Raw genomic sequence first — 17,299 nt, 5'->3', positions numbered from 1 at the left:
TATGAGTACCCCAAAAATTTAAACGAGACAACACATATACTTTGAGAAAAAGATTGATTGCAATTCAATAAATCAATAAACCACAAACAAAAACAAAAAAATACAGTAAAACTTGTGTTGAACTCTTCATTTTTCTTTTTCTCTTGGCTCCTTACTTTTTTTCTTTTTCTTCTCTTTCAATATATATTTGTTTCCTTTTGGATTCATTATTCTTTCTTTTCTTTTCAATTTGGCAGTTCAACACACAAATAAAGAAAACTAAACAAATTGCTCTTCAAACACCAAAACTCATGGGAAATCAGAGTAAACAGTTAATTAGAACTACAATTAACAAAAAAACACAATAACGGATAATTTAAACAAATCAAATGTAGAATTACACAATTTATACAAAGAACATGAAAAAGGTTAAAAACTCAACGAAATTGAATAAAACCTTTTGGGTTTTAATCCTTACAAAATTCTAAAAACAATGAACTTAATAAAATTTCAAAACAAGCAAAGAACACAAATATTCAAGATTTCTTTTTTATATGATAGAAAAATTAAGATAGAAGAGAAAATTAAAACCAAAACCTTGCTTTAGATACCGGATGATACAATCTGGATATCAGATGATACACTATAGTATCAGATGCTACGATCTTATCTAGGAAAGAGTACAATCATTCTGAATTTGAATCCTCAAGAGGCAAAATAAAAAATAAATCAAGAAAATCGTCGAATAAGACAAAATGATGCAACAATCTAGCAGATTGATAAATAAATGAAGATTCACCACAAAGATTGTCATCTTTGATAAGAACAAGAATTGGAGATGCCACAATCTAATAGATTGATAAGTCAAGGAAGATTCACCACAATGAAATTCATCTTTGATAAGAATCAAAGTTCCAATTCAAGAGCCAAGAGAATTCTCACTTACTGAATCAAAATTCATATATTGACCAACCAAGATGTCTACATATGCATTTTGTTCCCCTTTATATAGGCACAAATGTTTAAACAACTTAAAAAACTTTAAAAGAAAGTTCAAAGACATTGAGCCCAATAGCAACTTGAAAATTTAAAAACAAAAACAAACTATTCGCCCAATAAACTTACAAAATTAAAATAAGACTATAAAATTTTTAATTACCTATACTATTTTATAAGGGTGCTCCAAGCCATAATCTTTATTTCAATTAAGTTAAAAACTTCATGGAGCTTCATGAGCCTTAAGGAGAATTTCTCTTTTAAGTGTTTGCTCCTTGACCTTATCATAAGTCTTTTGAATTGCAATGGCTCTTCCTTAAGTTCTTCTTTTATAGGATCCAAAGATAATCCTTCTATAAGAAAAACTCATTAGAAAATGTAGTGTTGAAAGTGGTATAATGTGTGCTTTTTATATATAATATTATATATAAAAATGTGGTATTAGTATTTGTTTATACTTGTGATCAAGTGTGGATAAGAATTAAAAACCTTAAAGTAAAAAGAAATCTTGAAATTGCATAAAACTGGTCTACTATAACGTTCCATATACTAAAAGTATGTTTATATCTTGCTAAATAATTTTTCTTGTGTACTACATGTTATGGTTATGATTGTATTATCATATTTTTGACAATAACTATGTATATGTGAAGATATTAGTTTTAGAATTGAAAATTAGTTATTTTCAAATAGAAATGTTAATCTAGGATGAGTTCAACTGTACTGAGAGGATTTATTATGTGAAACTATCCTGACTCTACTAATATCTAATTCATATAGAGGATGATAACTATAGGTGATGAGAGACTTCATAGAATAATATGAAAGAGGATCATACTAAAAAAACTAATGAAGTTAATTCTTTTAATATCGAATAAAGTATATGATGTTCTACTTGAGTTATTATTATAGAAAAAGAAGAGATGAAGATGAAAATGACAAGTATAAAGTCTTACGAGTTCACTCAATATATTAGTCTTCCGAAAAAAGTGTAAATATTAGTCTTCTAAAAAAAAGTCTAAACATTTATATATATATATATATATATATATATATATATATATATATATATATATTTATTGGTGGTTAGATTTTAATTGATTGATTTTATATTTATTTTTATATACATCTTAAATATTCTATTTTAAGATTTTGATCAAAATTATGATATTTTTTAATTAGAAATTATTTTGTGATAATTAACTCACCTTTACATTTTTGTATGATTTGGTTATTTTATATCTATGATAATAATATATTATGTATATGCAGAAGAATAGTTAGTATAGAAATTTTGGATGATGTGTTTTAGTCATTTAAAAAATCTGTATTAAATTCTTAATCATATTTTCAAGTATTTATGAGTGGTTTTAATCATTTCAGATAAAATATTCTCTAATTTAAAGAACTGAAATGTAACACTATTTAATTATAATTACTTATTATTACTAATGTGATATAATATTATTTACAATTATAAGGATGTATATAAAAAAATAGGATAGTTATAGTTACCAACAAATTTATTACTAATAAATATTTCTGATTAGAGTTTAAATTTTAAAATTAAACGATAAAATTCAGTGATAAATTTAGTCAATCGTAATTACAAAAATTCTTCTAATGTGAGAAGATTTTTTCCAATAACTATCAAAAGAAACATTCGTGTTAGAATAATATATCTTAAATATATAGCATTTGAATCTTTGAATAAAATATTTTAATCATAAAATTAATTTTGGCAAAAAGTTACAAATAAAGTAATAAAGATTAATAGATACACATTAATGTGTATGTTAGCAGGGTGTGATAATTTTTTCTGATTTTGATAATAAATCTATATTTAAATGAAAATTCATGAAACTCTTAACTATTTTTTTTACAGTAATACATTTTCCCGTAGAAAAAATATTTTAACAATATATAATATCATCTCTTAGGATATATATATACTGTTGCCAAATAATATAATAATTAAAATGACAAAAGACGAACCTTCCTGTGTTCTTTCAAGTTTCACCATAAACTTGCAAATTAAAATTCTTTATGCTGTCTCAATTACATAAAATCAATAATAATATTAATAAGTATTAATAAATAAGCACGTTTTGATTAACAAATCAGAATTTATAATTTAATGGCAGATTATTTTTATGAAAAAGTGAATAAAAAAGTGTGAAAAGATCACAGTTAAAGTATCACATTTGATAAATAATTTTCAAACAAAAATGGAATCAATTTTAACTTTGTGATATAAACTGTGATACATGTGTGACAAAAAGCCTTACTGTTAAAATAATACACGCCTGTGTTGCATCGAGTACTTTACTTCAATAAAATATAACCCATTATTGGACTTTAATATTTATATATTGATGGAAAATTTGATTATTAATTAAATTATTACAAATGGAAATTTTTAACGTGTTTTGTATACAAGACTTAGATAAGTTGATTTGGCAAAATCCAACTATTCAATGTCACTATTAATTTTGTATTAGAAAAAATGATCATGATAATGTTAGTTTTTTAAGTGGTGGGAGAGATTCCAATTCAGTTTACATTGTTGTTGGGTAAGTGATCTTAACACCACAACTCACTCTACATTTGCTTCATTTATTTGGAGCTATATTATCTTTACAATATTATTATGTGTTTTATATAAAGTTAATGCCTTTTATACTAAAGGGTTAAATATGTTTTTAGTCTCTATACTTTAGGGCGATTTTGGTTTTAATCCCTCTTTCAAACTAAAGTAGAATTTAGTCTTTCAATTTTAGAAAACTCTGGTTTTAATCTTTGTTACCAAATTTTTTTTAACTTTATTTGTTGTTTTGCGTTTCATTATAGCATTTAGATTGTTTACACTGTTTGTCACATTTTTGCTTCAATGTTAACTGAGAAAACAACAAATAAAGTTAAAAAAAATTTGGTAACAAAGATTAAAACCAGAGTTTTCTAAAATTGAAAGACTAAATTCTACTTTAGTTTGAAAGAGGGATTAAAACCAAAATCGCCCTAAAGTATAGAGACTAAAAACATATTTAACCCTAAATTTAAAATTAATAAACATCTTTGAAAATATAAATTATATTTTGAATTTTAAATACGCAACTTAAATTATAGTATGAATGTCTTGTAACATAATAAATTTGATGACTTTTTAATATATAATTGACAATCATATTTAGTGAGAAAAAAACCATTATTCATTATATTTATAATTAAAAATAGAGATTAATTTTTAAAAGTAACTCAAATTTTGGTAGCTAAAATTTAAAATATAATTCACAAATGAATTAAAAAATTTATTAATAATAGAGACTATTTTAGATAATAAAAAATATAGTTTATAAAATTAATTTATATAATGAACAATTACTTTTTATATTAAATGAATAGTATGATAGGAGTTCATAGCACACAAAATAATAGATCTAACAAATTAAAAAAAAAAAATTGTTATGATAAACTAATCTCACAAAACCATTATGTAAAATGAGATTTACATTATATGAATGACTGATATCATTAATTAACGTGGAAACTTCCAACAATCACCAACAATATCCATCATTAACTCTATTATCAAATAACAAACTTAAAAAAAAAACATTGATGGATCCAGTTATGGACTATCCTATCCCTTATAAGTTTTGTTTCCCATTATAAAACTAAGATTTTTTGAAAGGGTGTTGCTCCCTACACCTTCCCAAGTGAGATCTGTACCTCCCCATTAATTTAATTTATTTCAAAATTATTCTACATCTCCTCACTATTTTCTTTTATTCAAAAAATACCCTACACCTCCCCACTATCTTTAACCATCTTTTTCTTTCTCTCTCTACATTAATGGAGCATAATGGCTTATTAATGAAGCATTTACATGACTTAAATGAAGTTAGATATATTTTCTTAAATAAATTTGATTCAATCTTATTTTTGTTGTTGAATATATATATTTTTTTAAATTACTTAATAAATGGTAAAATTTTGTTCTAAATTTCTAGAAAAATGTTTATATACATGTATTTTTTTTTTACATATAATATCTATAATTTTTAACATTATATTATGTTTTATCTCACCGACATGTTTGACTCAAATAACTTGAATAAAATATTTAATTTATTAGATAAATAATATAAAAATATTATTAAATACTTAAAATATAAAAAAAGTTATTTGTTAAAGATTTAGAATTTATTTAGTTCTTTTGTCATTATAAAGTTAGTATATAATAATAATAATAATAATAATAATAATAATAATAATAATAATAATATATCATTATTTACTATTAATATTTTTATGTTTATTATTTTGTATTTGCATCTAACTTTTAATTTTATAAAATGGAAATGGTAGAAGTACTACTATTAAAGTTTACTCTGAATTTTATATTTTGTAGTAGGTTACAAATTCAAATCTGAACCACGTGAATGGTCCATTAATGTAGAGAGAGAAAGAAAAAGATGGTTAAGGATAGTGGAGAGGTGTAGGGTATTTTTGGAATAAAGAAAATAGTGGAGAGATATAAACTATTTTTGAAATAAATTAAATTAATGGGAAGGTACAAGTCCCACTTGGAGAGGTGTAGGGAGCAACACCCTTTTTGAAATTGTATTAAAAAATTTCACATCAATTAAACATAACAAGCTCAATTTTTAAAATTGTGAGATGTATATAGATAAAATGAATTTATAATATATAAATAAATATAAATTTAATCTTCTTAAAATTAGTTTTGTAGAGTTAAATTATATTTAAAGTTTACCTTTTAAGATAGTATAAAAGTTATGAAAAATATATCATAATAAAATTTATTAGTATCTAATCCCATCTTCGATGTATTGATGTGTTTGTCAACTTTAACTTGCTTTTAACTTTGATTGATAAAATATATTGTTGACTGCAAGTGGAAAAAGTAAATGATTCGTTGTGGTATTGTTGCATCACGTTAATGTCCTTCTATTGGAAAGGAAAATTGAAAAGGGTTTGTAAGTTGAAAGAATTGTGGTTTGTGAAATGATCTGTTATTTAAAAATGATTACAGTCAGTATTTTACTTTTCGTCCTGTTTTTATATTATTGGTGATTCGGTGAATAAGTAGTTGTAGATAGAGTTTGGCAAAACATCATTCCTTTTTTACCACTAAAGTTCTATGATAATGCCTTATTTATTCCATTTTCTCAAATATATAAGTTTGTTTTCTTTCGTCATTTTCTTCTTATTCACTTGAGTGGATTTTGAGGAGAGTAATTAAAATATTTCAAAAGATTTGAAGGTAATTTTTGTTATTTATTTGAATAAATTTGGAGGTAAGTAAGAATAAATTTGAAAGTAAAATTTGTAAGAATTAGTGTAGGATTTAATTTATATGATAGATTAAAAAAATTTACTTCCAAATTCACTCTCACTTACTTCTAAATCTATTCAAATAAATAATAAAAAAAATTTATCATCAAATCCTTTCAATTACTCTCTTCAAATCTATTCAAATAAATAAGCCTTTTGGGATCGGAATGAAGAATTAAAGCACGTAATCTGATTTGACTAAGTGCTAAAACATGATGATGATGATGATTCCAATATTTGCCTCAGTGGAAACTTGCTTGATCTTAGTTAATTCTTTTTGTCTCACCACACAGCAACCTTAATGCGATTCCTTTATGGCTGCATCACACAAAATCTGTCTCCTAAGAATCATAACCACCTGGAAAATACGAGGTTGAAAAAATCGTGACAATGGTTGTAAGTTGTATATATACATACATATCCACACACACAAAATCTATATATTCAGGTGGAGTTGGTACAAGTAGAATAGGTTAGTTCAAAGTTCTTTGCATAAAATGCTATTATGAATAGTTGATATAATGCATATACATTAAGCACTTTGGTGCACTTATAATTATTTATTAATATTTTAGTAAAAGATTAATATTGTTGTTATTTGACCATTTGAATGCTGTTGATTTGAGAATGACACAAGCCCACACTTTTCTACAAATTTTGAATTAATTATTTTACTAAACAAAATTACTTATAATCGCCTTTTGTTCTGAATAAAGAATGAATATTAAATTTTTGAACTTTTAATGTTTTGATTCTTTTTATCATTTTATGATAGAAATTTTATATCTAACAGTCTAAAATTACATTTTAGAAGAAGATATTGATACATTGACACGTTTACATGGCGAAAACACTCAAATAATATTCTATTGTTCAGTTTTTTTTTTTCAAAAATTACCTTTTCATTCTTAATAAATATTGAAGAAAAGTGGGACTCACTATGTCATATAAGTGTTTTTTTAAGGGTCTATGTCAAAATAATTTTTTCCTTTTAAAAAAAGGCATTGATACATTGACACGCCCACACAGTGAAAATACTCAAATTACACGCTATTGTTCAGTTTTTCCTTCAAAAATTACCTTTTTATCTTTAAATAAATGTTAAAAAAAAGTGGGACCCACTGTGTCATATGAATGTTTTTTTAAGGATCCTTGTCAAAGTGATTTTTTTCTTTAGAAAAAGGACATTGATACATTGACACGCCCATGTGGCAAAAATACTCAGATGACATTCTACTGTTCAGTTTTTCCTTCCAAAATTACCCTTTTATCCTTAATAAATGTTAAAAAAAAGTGGGACCCACCGTGTCATATGAATATTTTTTTAAGGGTTCTCTTCAAAGTAATTTTTTTCTGAGTGTTCCTCCCTGCACCTCACCTCATTCTTCCTGCACCTCAAATTTTACCATTTTATCCTTCATTTAATAAAGTCAAATCCTATTTAATGAAATACTTTTGTCTGACTATGCACCCCCCTCACCTCCTTCCTCCTGCCTTAAATAGTTTCAACCATATAAATACATATAAATGTAATATAATGCTAGTTCTGTGCCACTTCAATTTGGAAAGGGAGGAAAATGGCATCTGCATTCCTCTTTGAACGAAAGAGTTTCTCAAGTTCTTCATCCACGTTGCAAGCTACCTACAGAACCGATGGTGAAAGAGCCTTCCATGCCCCAATACTTCCATGCCCCAATACTTCCAGCCAGATGAATAAATACAGAATTTGGGGTAGTGATGATAGAGAACCACTCGAGGCCATTAGAGGCAGCAATCTTGGACACAACAAAAATCCTTGGCACAATGAACAAATTTCCAACTTTCATAGTAGTCTCCAAAACCCTATGACCATCCACACCAACAACCTGATTCAAGGAGAACAATTCCTGCAACTCGACACAGTTGAGGAAGGAAGAGAAAAAGAAAGATAAATGACACCGCAAAACGAACAGCGTTGCACTTTAGCCGCAGTGCGAACTGCGGACATCCAACATGCACCCAAAACCAACCAATCGCAGAACCAACTGTGGTTGCCATCAGCCGCTGATCCAGCTGCGGCGCCATCAAATCCGCACTTCGTAGTGCGGCAGGCGTTAACCGCAGTTTCATTTGCGGTTAACCTACATCTCCCAGGTTTCATACACCCAGTTTTCATGACAGTAAGGAAGAAAATACGAGCACTGAAGAAGAAATTTACTAAAATTTACAGATCCACAACATGAACAAGATGTAGGAAAAATAACTAACCTGGACGGGTGACAGACAAAAGAGGGAGGAGGAGTTCTACCACATGCAAGGAGAGAGTGGAGAAAGCAAAGGAGAAGAAAGAAGAAGGGGGTGTAGGGATTTTAAGATATGAAATGCGGCAGTGAAAAAGAGTTTGCTTTTTCAAGGATCGAATGGGAAATATAAAAATAATGGGAGGTGCAGGACAAACTTGGTGAGGTGCAGGGAGAACTTCTCTTTTTTTCTTTAGAAAAAGGCCAGTGATACATTGACACGTCCACGTGGCGAAAACACTCAAATGACACTCTACTGTTCAGTTTTTTCTTCCAAAATTACCCTTTCACCTTTAATAAATCTTAAAAAAAAGTGAGACTCACCGTGTCATATGAATGTTTTTTTAAGGATTCATATCAAAGTAACTTTTTTTCTTTAGAAAAAAATGACACTGATACATTGACATGTTCACGTCGTGACAAAAACACACAAATAACAAGTTACTGTTCAGTTTTTCCTTTCTAAATTATCTTTTCATTTTAATAAATGTTAAAAAAAGTGGGACCCATCCTAGCTTTTATCATTGCATGTAAAACAAAAATATGTTTCCTTTATCCTTTAAAAAGGATTGAGAAGTAATCTTCAAAATGTTAAATGTGAAAACTTTATAATAAGGGAATGTTGGCATGCTGGCATCATTAGAGTAAGTTTCAATGTAATTTCATGTAATATATGGTTGACTAATTTTTTAACTGATACATTCAGAAAGCTAGTAGTTAGGAACACACATGTAGTTATGTGTGAACGTAATTACAGGCCATTAAAATTAAAATTAATTCCCATCATGAACTCTACTATTTAAGTCCTTCCTGTGTCAGAGACTAATGTTTCCAACCAAAGACAAATAGCATTCGGATCATCCTAGATATCTGTCTACCTACCTAAATCATTTCCAAAATCTATCTGTACTGTCTTGTACTCTGAACGAAATGAACACTTTTTCTGTCCTTTTTCCATCGTTTTGTTCTGTAGCATGTCTTCCCATGCTTGTCTTCTTTATTATCAACTCTCTCTTGTGTGTCCCAAGCACTGCTGCCTCTATATTGGGAAACCAGACCGACCATTTGGTGCTGCTCAAATTTAAGGAATCAATATCAAATGATCCTTACAAAATCATTGCCTCTTGGAATAGTTCCATCCATTTTTGCACCTGGCCTGGAGTTACATGTGATTCCATGAATCAAAGAGTTATAGAGTTAAACCTAGAAGGAAAACAGTTACAAGGTCTCATACCACCCCATATAGGCAATCTCTCTTTCCTAACCAGGCTTAACCTTGGAAACAACAGCTTTTGTGGAAAAATTCCACAAGAACTGGGTCGGTTGTTACAGTTACAAAACCTATCTCTCACCAATAACTCTTTGAAAGGAGAAATACCTGCAAACTTGACAAGATGTTCTAACCTTAGAGAGTTACACTTGTTTGGTAACAATTTGATTGGTGAAATACCAATGGAAATTGGCTACCTGAAAAAGCTTCAAGAACTGACCTTGGCAGTAAACAATCTCACAGGAGTAATCCCATCTTCCATAGGGAATCTTTCATCTCTTGTTTCTCTCTCAATCGGTGTCAATTACTTCGAGGGAAATATTCCACAAGAAATTTGTCTCCTCAAAAACTTGTCATTGATGTCATTGCATGTCAACAAGCTGATAGGTACATTTCCTTCTTGTCTTTACAATATGTCATCTCTTACCATTATTTCAGCTGCAGACAATCAATTTAATGGCTCCCTTCCACCAAACATGTTCCACACTCTCCCTAATCTCCGAGAATTCCTTGTTGGTGGGAATCATATCTCAGGTTCAATCCCAACTTCCATTGCAAATTCATCTGTCCTCCAAACACTTGATGTTGGTACAAATCATTTAGAGGGCCAAGTTCCAAGTCTTGGAAAGCTGCAATACCTTTGGTTCCTTAGTCTGTATAGCAATAACTTAGGGGACAACACGACAAAGGACTTGGAGTTTTTAAAATCCTTAGCCAATTGCAGCAAGTTGGAAGTGGTTTCTATTTCCTATAATAGTTTTGGAGGTAGTTTGCCGAATTTTATGGGAAATTTATCCACCAAACTTAGTCAATTATATCTTGGGGGTAATCACATATCAGGAAAAATTCCTGCAGAAATAGGCAATCTAGTTAGCTTAACTATCTTGACCATGGAAATTAACCACTTTGAAGGAGCTATTCCAGCCACTTTTGGGAAGTTCCAGAAACTACAAAAGTTGGAGTTAAGTAGGAACAAGTTGACAGGAGATATTCCAGATTTTATAGGCAACCTAACTCAGTTGTATTATTTGGGCATGGCAGAAAATATGTTTGAAGGAAAGATTCCTCCAAGTATAGGAAACTGTCAAAATTTGCAATACCTTAACCTTTGGAAAAACAACCTTGTAGGAAGCATACCCTTAGAGGTTTTTACTCTTTTCTCGTTAACAAACTTACTGGACTTGTCACAAAATTCACTGAGTGGCAGGCTTCCTGATGAAGTTGGCCGGTTAAAAAATATTGGGAAGATGAGTGTGGCCGAAAATAATCTGTCTGGTGAAATTCCTGAAACCATTGGAGACTGTATAAGCTTGGAGTACCTTTGTCTGCAAGGAAATTCCTTTCATGGAATCATACCTTCCTCTCTGGCTTCACTCAAAGGTCTTCGAGTATTAGACATGTCACGAAATCTTCTGAATGGATCAATTCCTAAGGATCTACAAAATATTTCTTTCTTAGAATACTTCAATGTATCTTTTAACATGTTGGAAGGTGAAGTACCACTGGAAGGTGTCTTTCAAAATGCAAGTGAGTTAGCCATGGCTGGGAACAATAATCTCTGTGGGGGTGTTTCACAGTTGCATCTACCACCGTGTCCTATCAAAGGTAAGAAACCTGCAAAGCACTTGAATTTTCTATGGATCACAATGGTGGTAGTTAGTGCAGTAGTTTTTCTTCTCATTCTGCCATTTTTTGTATCTATCTACCGGTTGAGGATAAGAAACCACAAAAATCCATCGTCTGATTTGCCAATTATAGACCCAGTGGATAAGGTTTCATACCAAAACCTACACCAAGGAACCGATGGGTTTTCAGTTAAAAATTTGATAGGATCTGGAAGTTTTGGCTCCGTATACAAAGGGACTATTGAGTTAGAAGGAGAAGAAAATGTTGTAGCCATAAAGGTTGTAAACCTTCAACAGAAGGGAGCTCAAAAGAGTTTCATTGCCGAATGTAATGCCTTGAAAAATATTAGGCATCGAAACTTGGTCAAGACTGTAACATGTTGTTCTAGCATAGATCACAGAGGCCAAGAATTCAAAGCTCTTGTTTTTGAGTACATGATAAATGGAAGCCTAGAAAGATGGTTGCATCCAGAAATAGAAACTTCAAAGCAGCCCGCTAGATCATTAAACATTGACCAAAGATTAAACATTATCATTGATGTTGCTTCTGCTATTCACTATCTTCACTACGAATGTGGGCAAGCCATTATTCACTGTGATTTGAAGCCAAACAATGTTCTTCTCGATGATTGTTTGGTAGCTCATGTAAGCGACTTTGGTTTAGCTAGAAGACTCACAACTATTGCAGTTTCTCCAAAACAAACTAGCACCATTGAAATAAAGGGCACAATTGGTTATGCTCCTCCAGGTACATTGTTTATGTTACGAAATCTTGTTCTCTTCTGCATTTAACTTCATTGTTTTGATTTGATCAATTTCTCTTTTGCATTTAACCAATTTCAGAATATGGAATGGGATCAGAAGTGTCTGCAGAAGGCGACGTGTACAGCTTTGGAATTATTGTTTTGGAAATGTTGACAGGAAGAAGACCAATAGATGAAATGTTTGAAGATGGTCTTAATCTCCATAACTACGTCAAAATTTCAATTCCAAACCACCTTTCTCAGATTGTGGACCCAACTATTCTTCCAAATGATAGCCAAAATCTTCTTCCAATGCATCCTTCTGTAGAGAAATGCTTACTATCACTTTTTAGGATTGCACTTGCTTGTTCAAAGGAGTTGCCGAAAGAAAGAATGAGTATGGTTGATGTCATTAGGGAGCTTCATTTGATCAAAAGTTCATTTTCATCATGAAAAAACCACAAAGATAATCAAAGCTTTCTTCACTTGAGTAGATTTGAGAGAGAGTAATTGAGTGGATTTAAGAAGATTTGAAGATAATTTTTTTTTGTTTATTTGAGTGAATTTGGAAGTAAACAAGAGTGAATTTGGAAGTAAATTTTTTTTAATCTATCACATAAATTAAATCCTACACTGATTTTCAGAAATTTTACTTCTAAATCCACTCGTTTACCTCCAAATTTGCTCAAGTAAACAAAAGAAAAATTATCTTCAAATCTCTCAAATCGACTCAGTTACTTCTCTTTCAAATCCACTCAAGTGAACAAGGCCTAACTAACAAAAGATTGATTTGATTATGTTTTTGTTTTGACTAAATAAACAGGATTAGTTGCCCAGTTGTTAGTATTGGACTTGGTGCTTTGGATCCTACTTTGGGTACTTTCATTCCTGTAGTTAACAAAAGAGGATTTGTTGTTGCTAGTGTTGTTTAGACTGTTATTCGTTTTGTTTTCGTTGTTGAAAAAAAAATTCAGCTACGTACTAAATACTCAACAGTAATAAAATCAAGTGCAGGATAATCAAAAAGTTTAAAATGATAAAGAACAACATAATTCACTTCGTGCTTATACTGATGATTAGTGTTAGAGAACTTTAAATACTATTATTACTGCTAGGAACTTTTGTCATATATTATCACATGATTGTATGTTTTTTTATTAAGATGGTTGGATTTTATAATAATGTTTAAATTTTTTGACATTTTTAACCTTAAATATGAATGTTTAATTATTTGTTTTAAGCATACAATTATATATTATAAATTCTTTATATTTGTATTTTTGTAGTAATTATTTATAATTTTATGAGAAATTTTAATCATACAACTACATAAAAAAACAACATAATTAAATATGTAAAATAAATTACTTAAAGATTTATATGTAAAATAAATTATTAATAAATTTATTTATATATAATTATTTAATGAAAAATCTATAAGTAATTATTTACGAATAAATTCATAAATAACATTAGTTATGACTAATTTATTTACAGATTTTTGTCTGTATGTATAATTGTCTTAACTATAAATTTTGTTAATTACTTATACAGGAGGTTAAGTTTACTTCTTTGGAGATCTCCAAACTTAGGTCAACAAGGTTTAATGGTTAGTTCGATCACACTAGAGTGTTATATACAGATTGACACGTAATAAATGTTCGAATGTTGTCAAAAAAATGTTGTCTAAATATCATTATTCTATGCATTATGCTAAAGTGAATATTTGCTTAAAATGTGCAATCAATACCATTAACTACCTAAATATCAATTATGTATTTATAGATTTCAAGATGAGTTTCGAATTAGTACTGTCATAATTACGGTCCAAACAGTGATGATATAGCTTAGGGTTAATGTAATTGTTCTCCAACCGATCAGTTCATCGACCGACTCATACAAGACTGTAGGTTGTTGATCGTTCGATTAGTGATTGATTGAATGATCATACTATACACATATTAATCATACAACTACATGATAAAACAATATAATTAAATATGTAAAATAAATTACCTAATAATTTATTTCTAGGTAATTTACCGATACATTTATTCAAAAGTAATTATTTAAAAATTTATCTATTTATAATTATGAAATGGATTTATATGTATATAATTATCTAATGAAAAACATATAAGTAATTATTTATAAATAAATCCATAAATACTACGACTAATTTATCTACAAATTTTTGTTTGTAGGTATAATTGTTTTAACTACAAATTTTGTGAATTACTTAAAGATTTTTATTATTGGTTATTTCTTTCGCTCACCATTTTTTTTTATGCCACAGAGTTAAAATAGTGTTAGCTTCTATCATTCACTCACATGGGATGAAACTTTTAAGATCTGTCATGATTTCTTTTAAGAAATGAAGTTGCTTGCAAAGTGTTTGAGCAACATTTATAAGTTAAAATTATAGATTCCTATAGTTGCTTTCTTATAATGATAATGCAATTTATAATTTTCTTGTTTAATTTGTTATTGCTTGTTAAATTTGTTCATAGGAGTGTTTAATTCATGAATGTTTTCGAAGTTTATGACAAAATAACCGGAATCATTATTTATGTTAGTTTAAAACAATTTTTTTGACATTCAGAAATATTCTCTTTATTAATCAATTAGAATATAAGAAGATTTATGAATATGAAGAAAGAAAATAAAAATGATAAGATTTATAAAGAAACTTAGAAAATCAAATTAGGAGTGAAAAGATTTGTTATCTTTATATCTTTAAATCTAAGTTTTTAGATTAAGAATAATTTATACTCCATATTCAATATGAAAAACATATACAAATTCAAAACGTAACTTAGTATATGGTTACGGCAATTTATATAAATTAATTAAAAGTAAATCTTCACTAATCCAAAATTAACCTTATTTACTTTTAATACTTATTTAATTTTTTTATGGTTATCATCTATTTAAGCCATACTAACTTGAATAAATTAAATATTAGAAATAAATAAGATTAATATTTACAAATCCAACACTAACTTTATTTATTTTAAATTTTTTATAATTAACATTCACTTAATATAAATTAAGTTAAATAAATATAAAATATTAGATAAATAATATTAACATGACACAAATCTTTTTTATTTTATTTAATACATATTAAACAAATATAAATATTTATCTATTAAAAAAATTAAACATAATTTTACCTTTTTATATTTTTTTTAAAATAATCTTTTATGTCATATTAGATTCTACTCACAATTTAACCGATGTTAATAATTATAAGTTAAATTAAAATCTTTTTAGCGATTTTTTTTTATACAACATCATGGTTGTTATTTTACACAACTTTCCCTACTTTTTAAATGATATTTTATTGATGAGACAATAGGATACCAAAGTAAAGGAAGTTCTTTACTTTTCCTACTTTTTATACGTGCTTTGACTGAGACAATAGAAAACCCAAAAGTAAAGGAAGTTTGGGAAGAAGGTCGGAATATAATATCTGAAGAAAAAATCGATGATTTATGATGTTCATTATTATGGCTGTATTCTAGGAAAATACAGAGAAAATATCTAGGAAAAAATATTTATTTCAGTATATTTTGCATAAATTAGTTTTCAATTTCAAAATTATTTTTTAAAATCTTAGAATTGGACTCATGAACTTACTTGTTTTTCTTTCCTAACGATTAAAAATAATAATATTATGACATACTTTTACATTCATTTGACACAGAGTATAAGGATAAAATGGTCTAAAAATTATAAAGTTTTGTAGATTTTTAAGAAAGAAAAAAAGAGTAAAAAGTAAGTAAGAATAATATCAAAAAGTAAATTTTCAACAATTGATTGTATTCTTCTCTATCACCATGCTTATCACGTTTTTGTTTCCCTTTACGTTATAATCTTTCATCATAAAAAGAAAATAATTAACTTGTTAGGGACTCATCATTTCCGTAAATCATGTCATTATTTTAATACAGAAATACAAGATGCCCCATTTTATATTGGCAAATTATATGTTGATAGCTGGATCACTTAGAAACAACATTTTAATAATAAAATAAAACAAATGGCAATGGAGTGTAACTGAACATAAAGTCGCAGTTATTTTATTAAACTAGAATATTTTTAAGTTATAAATTGAAATAAATATAATTAAAATTTGTTATTTTGAGTTAGTATGCGAGTGTTTTTTATTTGATAGTGTGAGAATATTATAGAATTTTATTCAATATATTTAATTTATATTTTAATATAAATATAAATATACGTAAGATAATAAAGTTGTTTTTTTTCTTCTAAAGTCTACTCAAATTTAATAAGAAAATGACGCTTTAACAACGTTTTAAATACAACTAATTAGTACTGTTATAATAATATAACAATTATGAAAATAGATGTGACATTTATCTAACTTTTATGTAGCAACAAAGAAGTTGACATTTATGGTTTTATAAGTAGAATGATACAAAGAAGTTGGTTTTCATGTGAGAAACAGCAGTGTGGTGAGTTTTCTTCCTTTTTGTCTGTGCAGATTGCATTGCGGAAATGGCTTGGAACAGTTGCGATGGAATTTCCGTGAGGCGAAGTGAACCGGAGCTGGTGGTGGCGGCAAAAGCTACTCGAAGTGAAGTAAAGCATCTTTCGGACATTGATGACCACGAAGGGCTTCGCATGCACCTCTCCTTCATCATGTTCTATAAAAGGGAGGAGGCGATGAAGGAGTTTGATCCTGTGATGATCATAAAAAGGGGAATATCTGAAGCTCTTGTTCACTACTATCCCTTGGCTGGGAGGGTGGCGGAAGGGCCTAACAGAAAGCTGGTGGTGGAGTGCAGCGGTGAGGGGGTTATGTTTGTTGAAGCTCAGGCTGATGTTGCATTGGAGGAGCTCGGTGACTCAATTGGACCACCTTGTCTCCATAGGAAACACTTCCTCTATCAACTGCCTGCATCTCAAGGAATTCTTGCCTCTCCTTTGTTGTTTTTTCAGGTAATCAAATACAAAACATAACTATATATATATATATATATATATATATATATATATATATATATATATATATATATATAT

At 28.6% G+C, this 17,299-nt stretch overlaps 2 protein-coding genes across 2 annotated transcripts in view; both read left to right on the top strand.

Annotated features, from left to right (window-relative positions):
* The first annotated feature begins 9,542 nt into the window (after nucleotides 1-9,542).
* LOC106776704 (probable LRR receptor-like serine/threonine-protein kinase At3g47570) lies at nucleotides 9,543-12,703 on the top strand. Its single transcript, XM_022775692.1, has 3 exons — nucleotides 9,543-9,680; nucleotides 9,765-12,255; nucleotides 12,351-12,703. Exons 1-3 carry the CDS (start codon nucleotides 9,543-9,545, stop codon nucleotides 12,701-12,703), a joined length of 2,982 nt encoding a protein of 993 aa, XP_022631413.1.
* A 4,024-nt stretch (nucleotides 12,704-16,727) lies between these two features.
* Nucleotides 16,728-17,299, top strand: part of LOC106777353 (methanol O-anthraniloyltransferase) — a 2,959-nt gene continuing 2,387 nt past the window's right edge. The window contains exon 1 of the mRNA XM_014664931.2: nucleotides 16,728-17,218. Coding sequence (XP_014520417.1) covers nucleotides 16,775-17,218 — 444 coding nt within the window. The 5' untranslated portion in view covers nucleotides 16,728-16,774. The remainder of the gene's footprint in view (nucleotides 17,219-17,299) is intronic.

The sequence above is a fragment of the Vigna radiata genome, chromosome 11 (genome assembly GCF_000741045.1).
Source record: "Vigna radiata var. radiata cultivar VC1973A chromosome 11, Vradiata_ver6, whole genome shotgun sequence".
In the NCBI taxonomy this organism is placed as follows: domain Eukaryota; kingdom Viridiplantae; phylum Streptophyta; class Magnoliopsida; order Fabales; family Fabaceae; genus Vigna; species Vigna radiata.
This window is presented reverse-complemented; position numbering and strand designations above follow the sequence as displayed.

Coding starts and splice junctions, on each gene's coding strand:
- LOC106776704 (XM_022775692.1), top strand. CDS start 9,543: ATGAACACTTTTTCTGTCCTTTTTCCATCGTTTTGTTCTGTAGCATGT. Junction 9,681..9,764: donor GAAACCAGACCGACCATTTG/GTGCTGCTCAAA, acceptor CATTTTTGCACC/TGGCCTGGAGTTACATGTGA. Junction 12,256..12,350: donor AATTGGTTATGCTCCTCCAG/GTACATTGTTTA, acceptor AACCAATTTCAG/AATATGGAATGGGATCAGAA.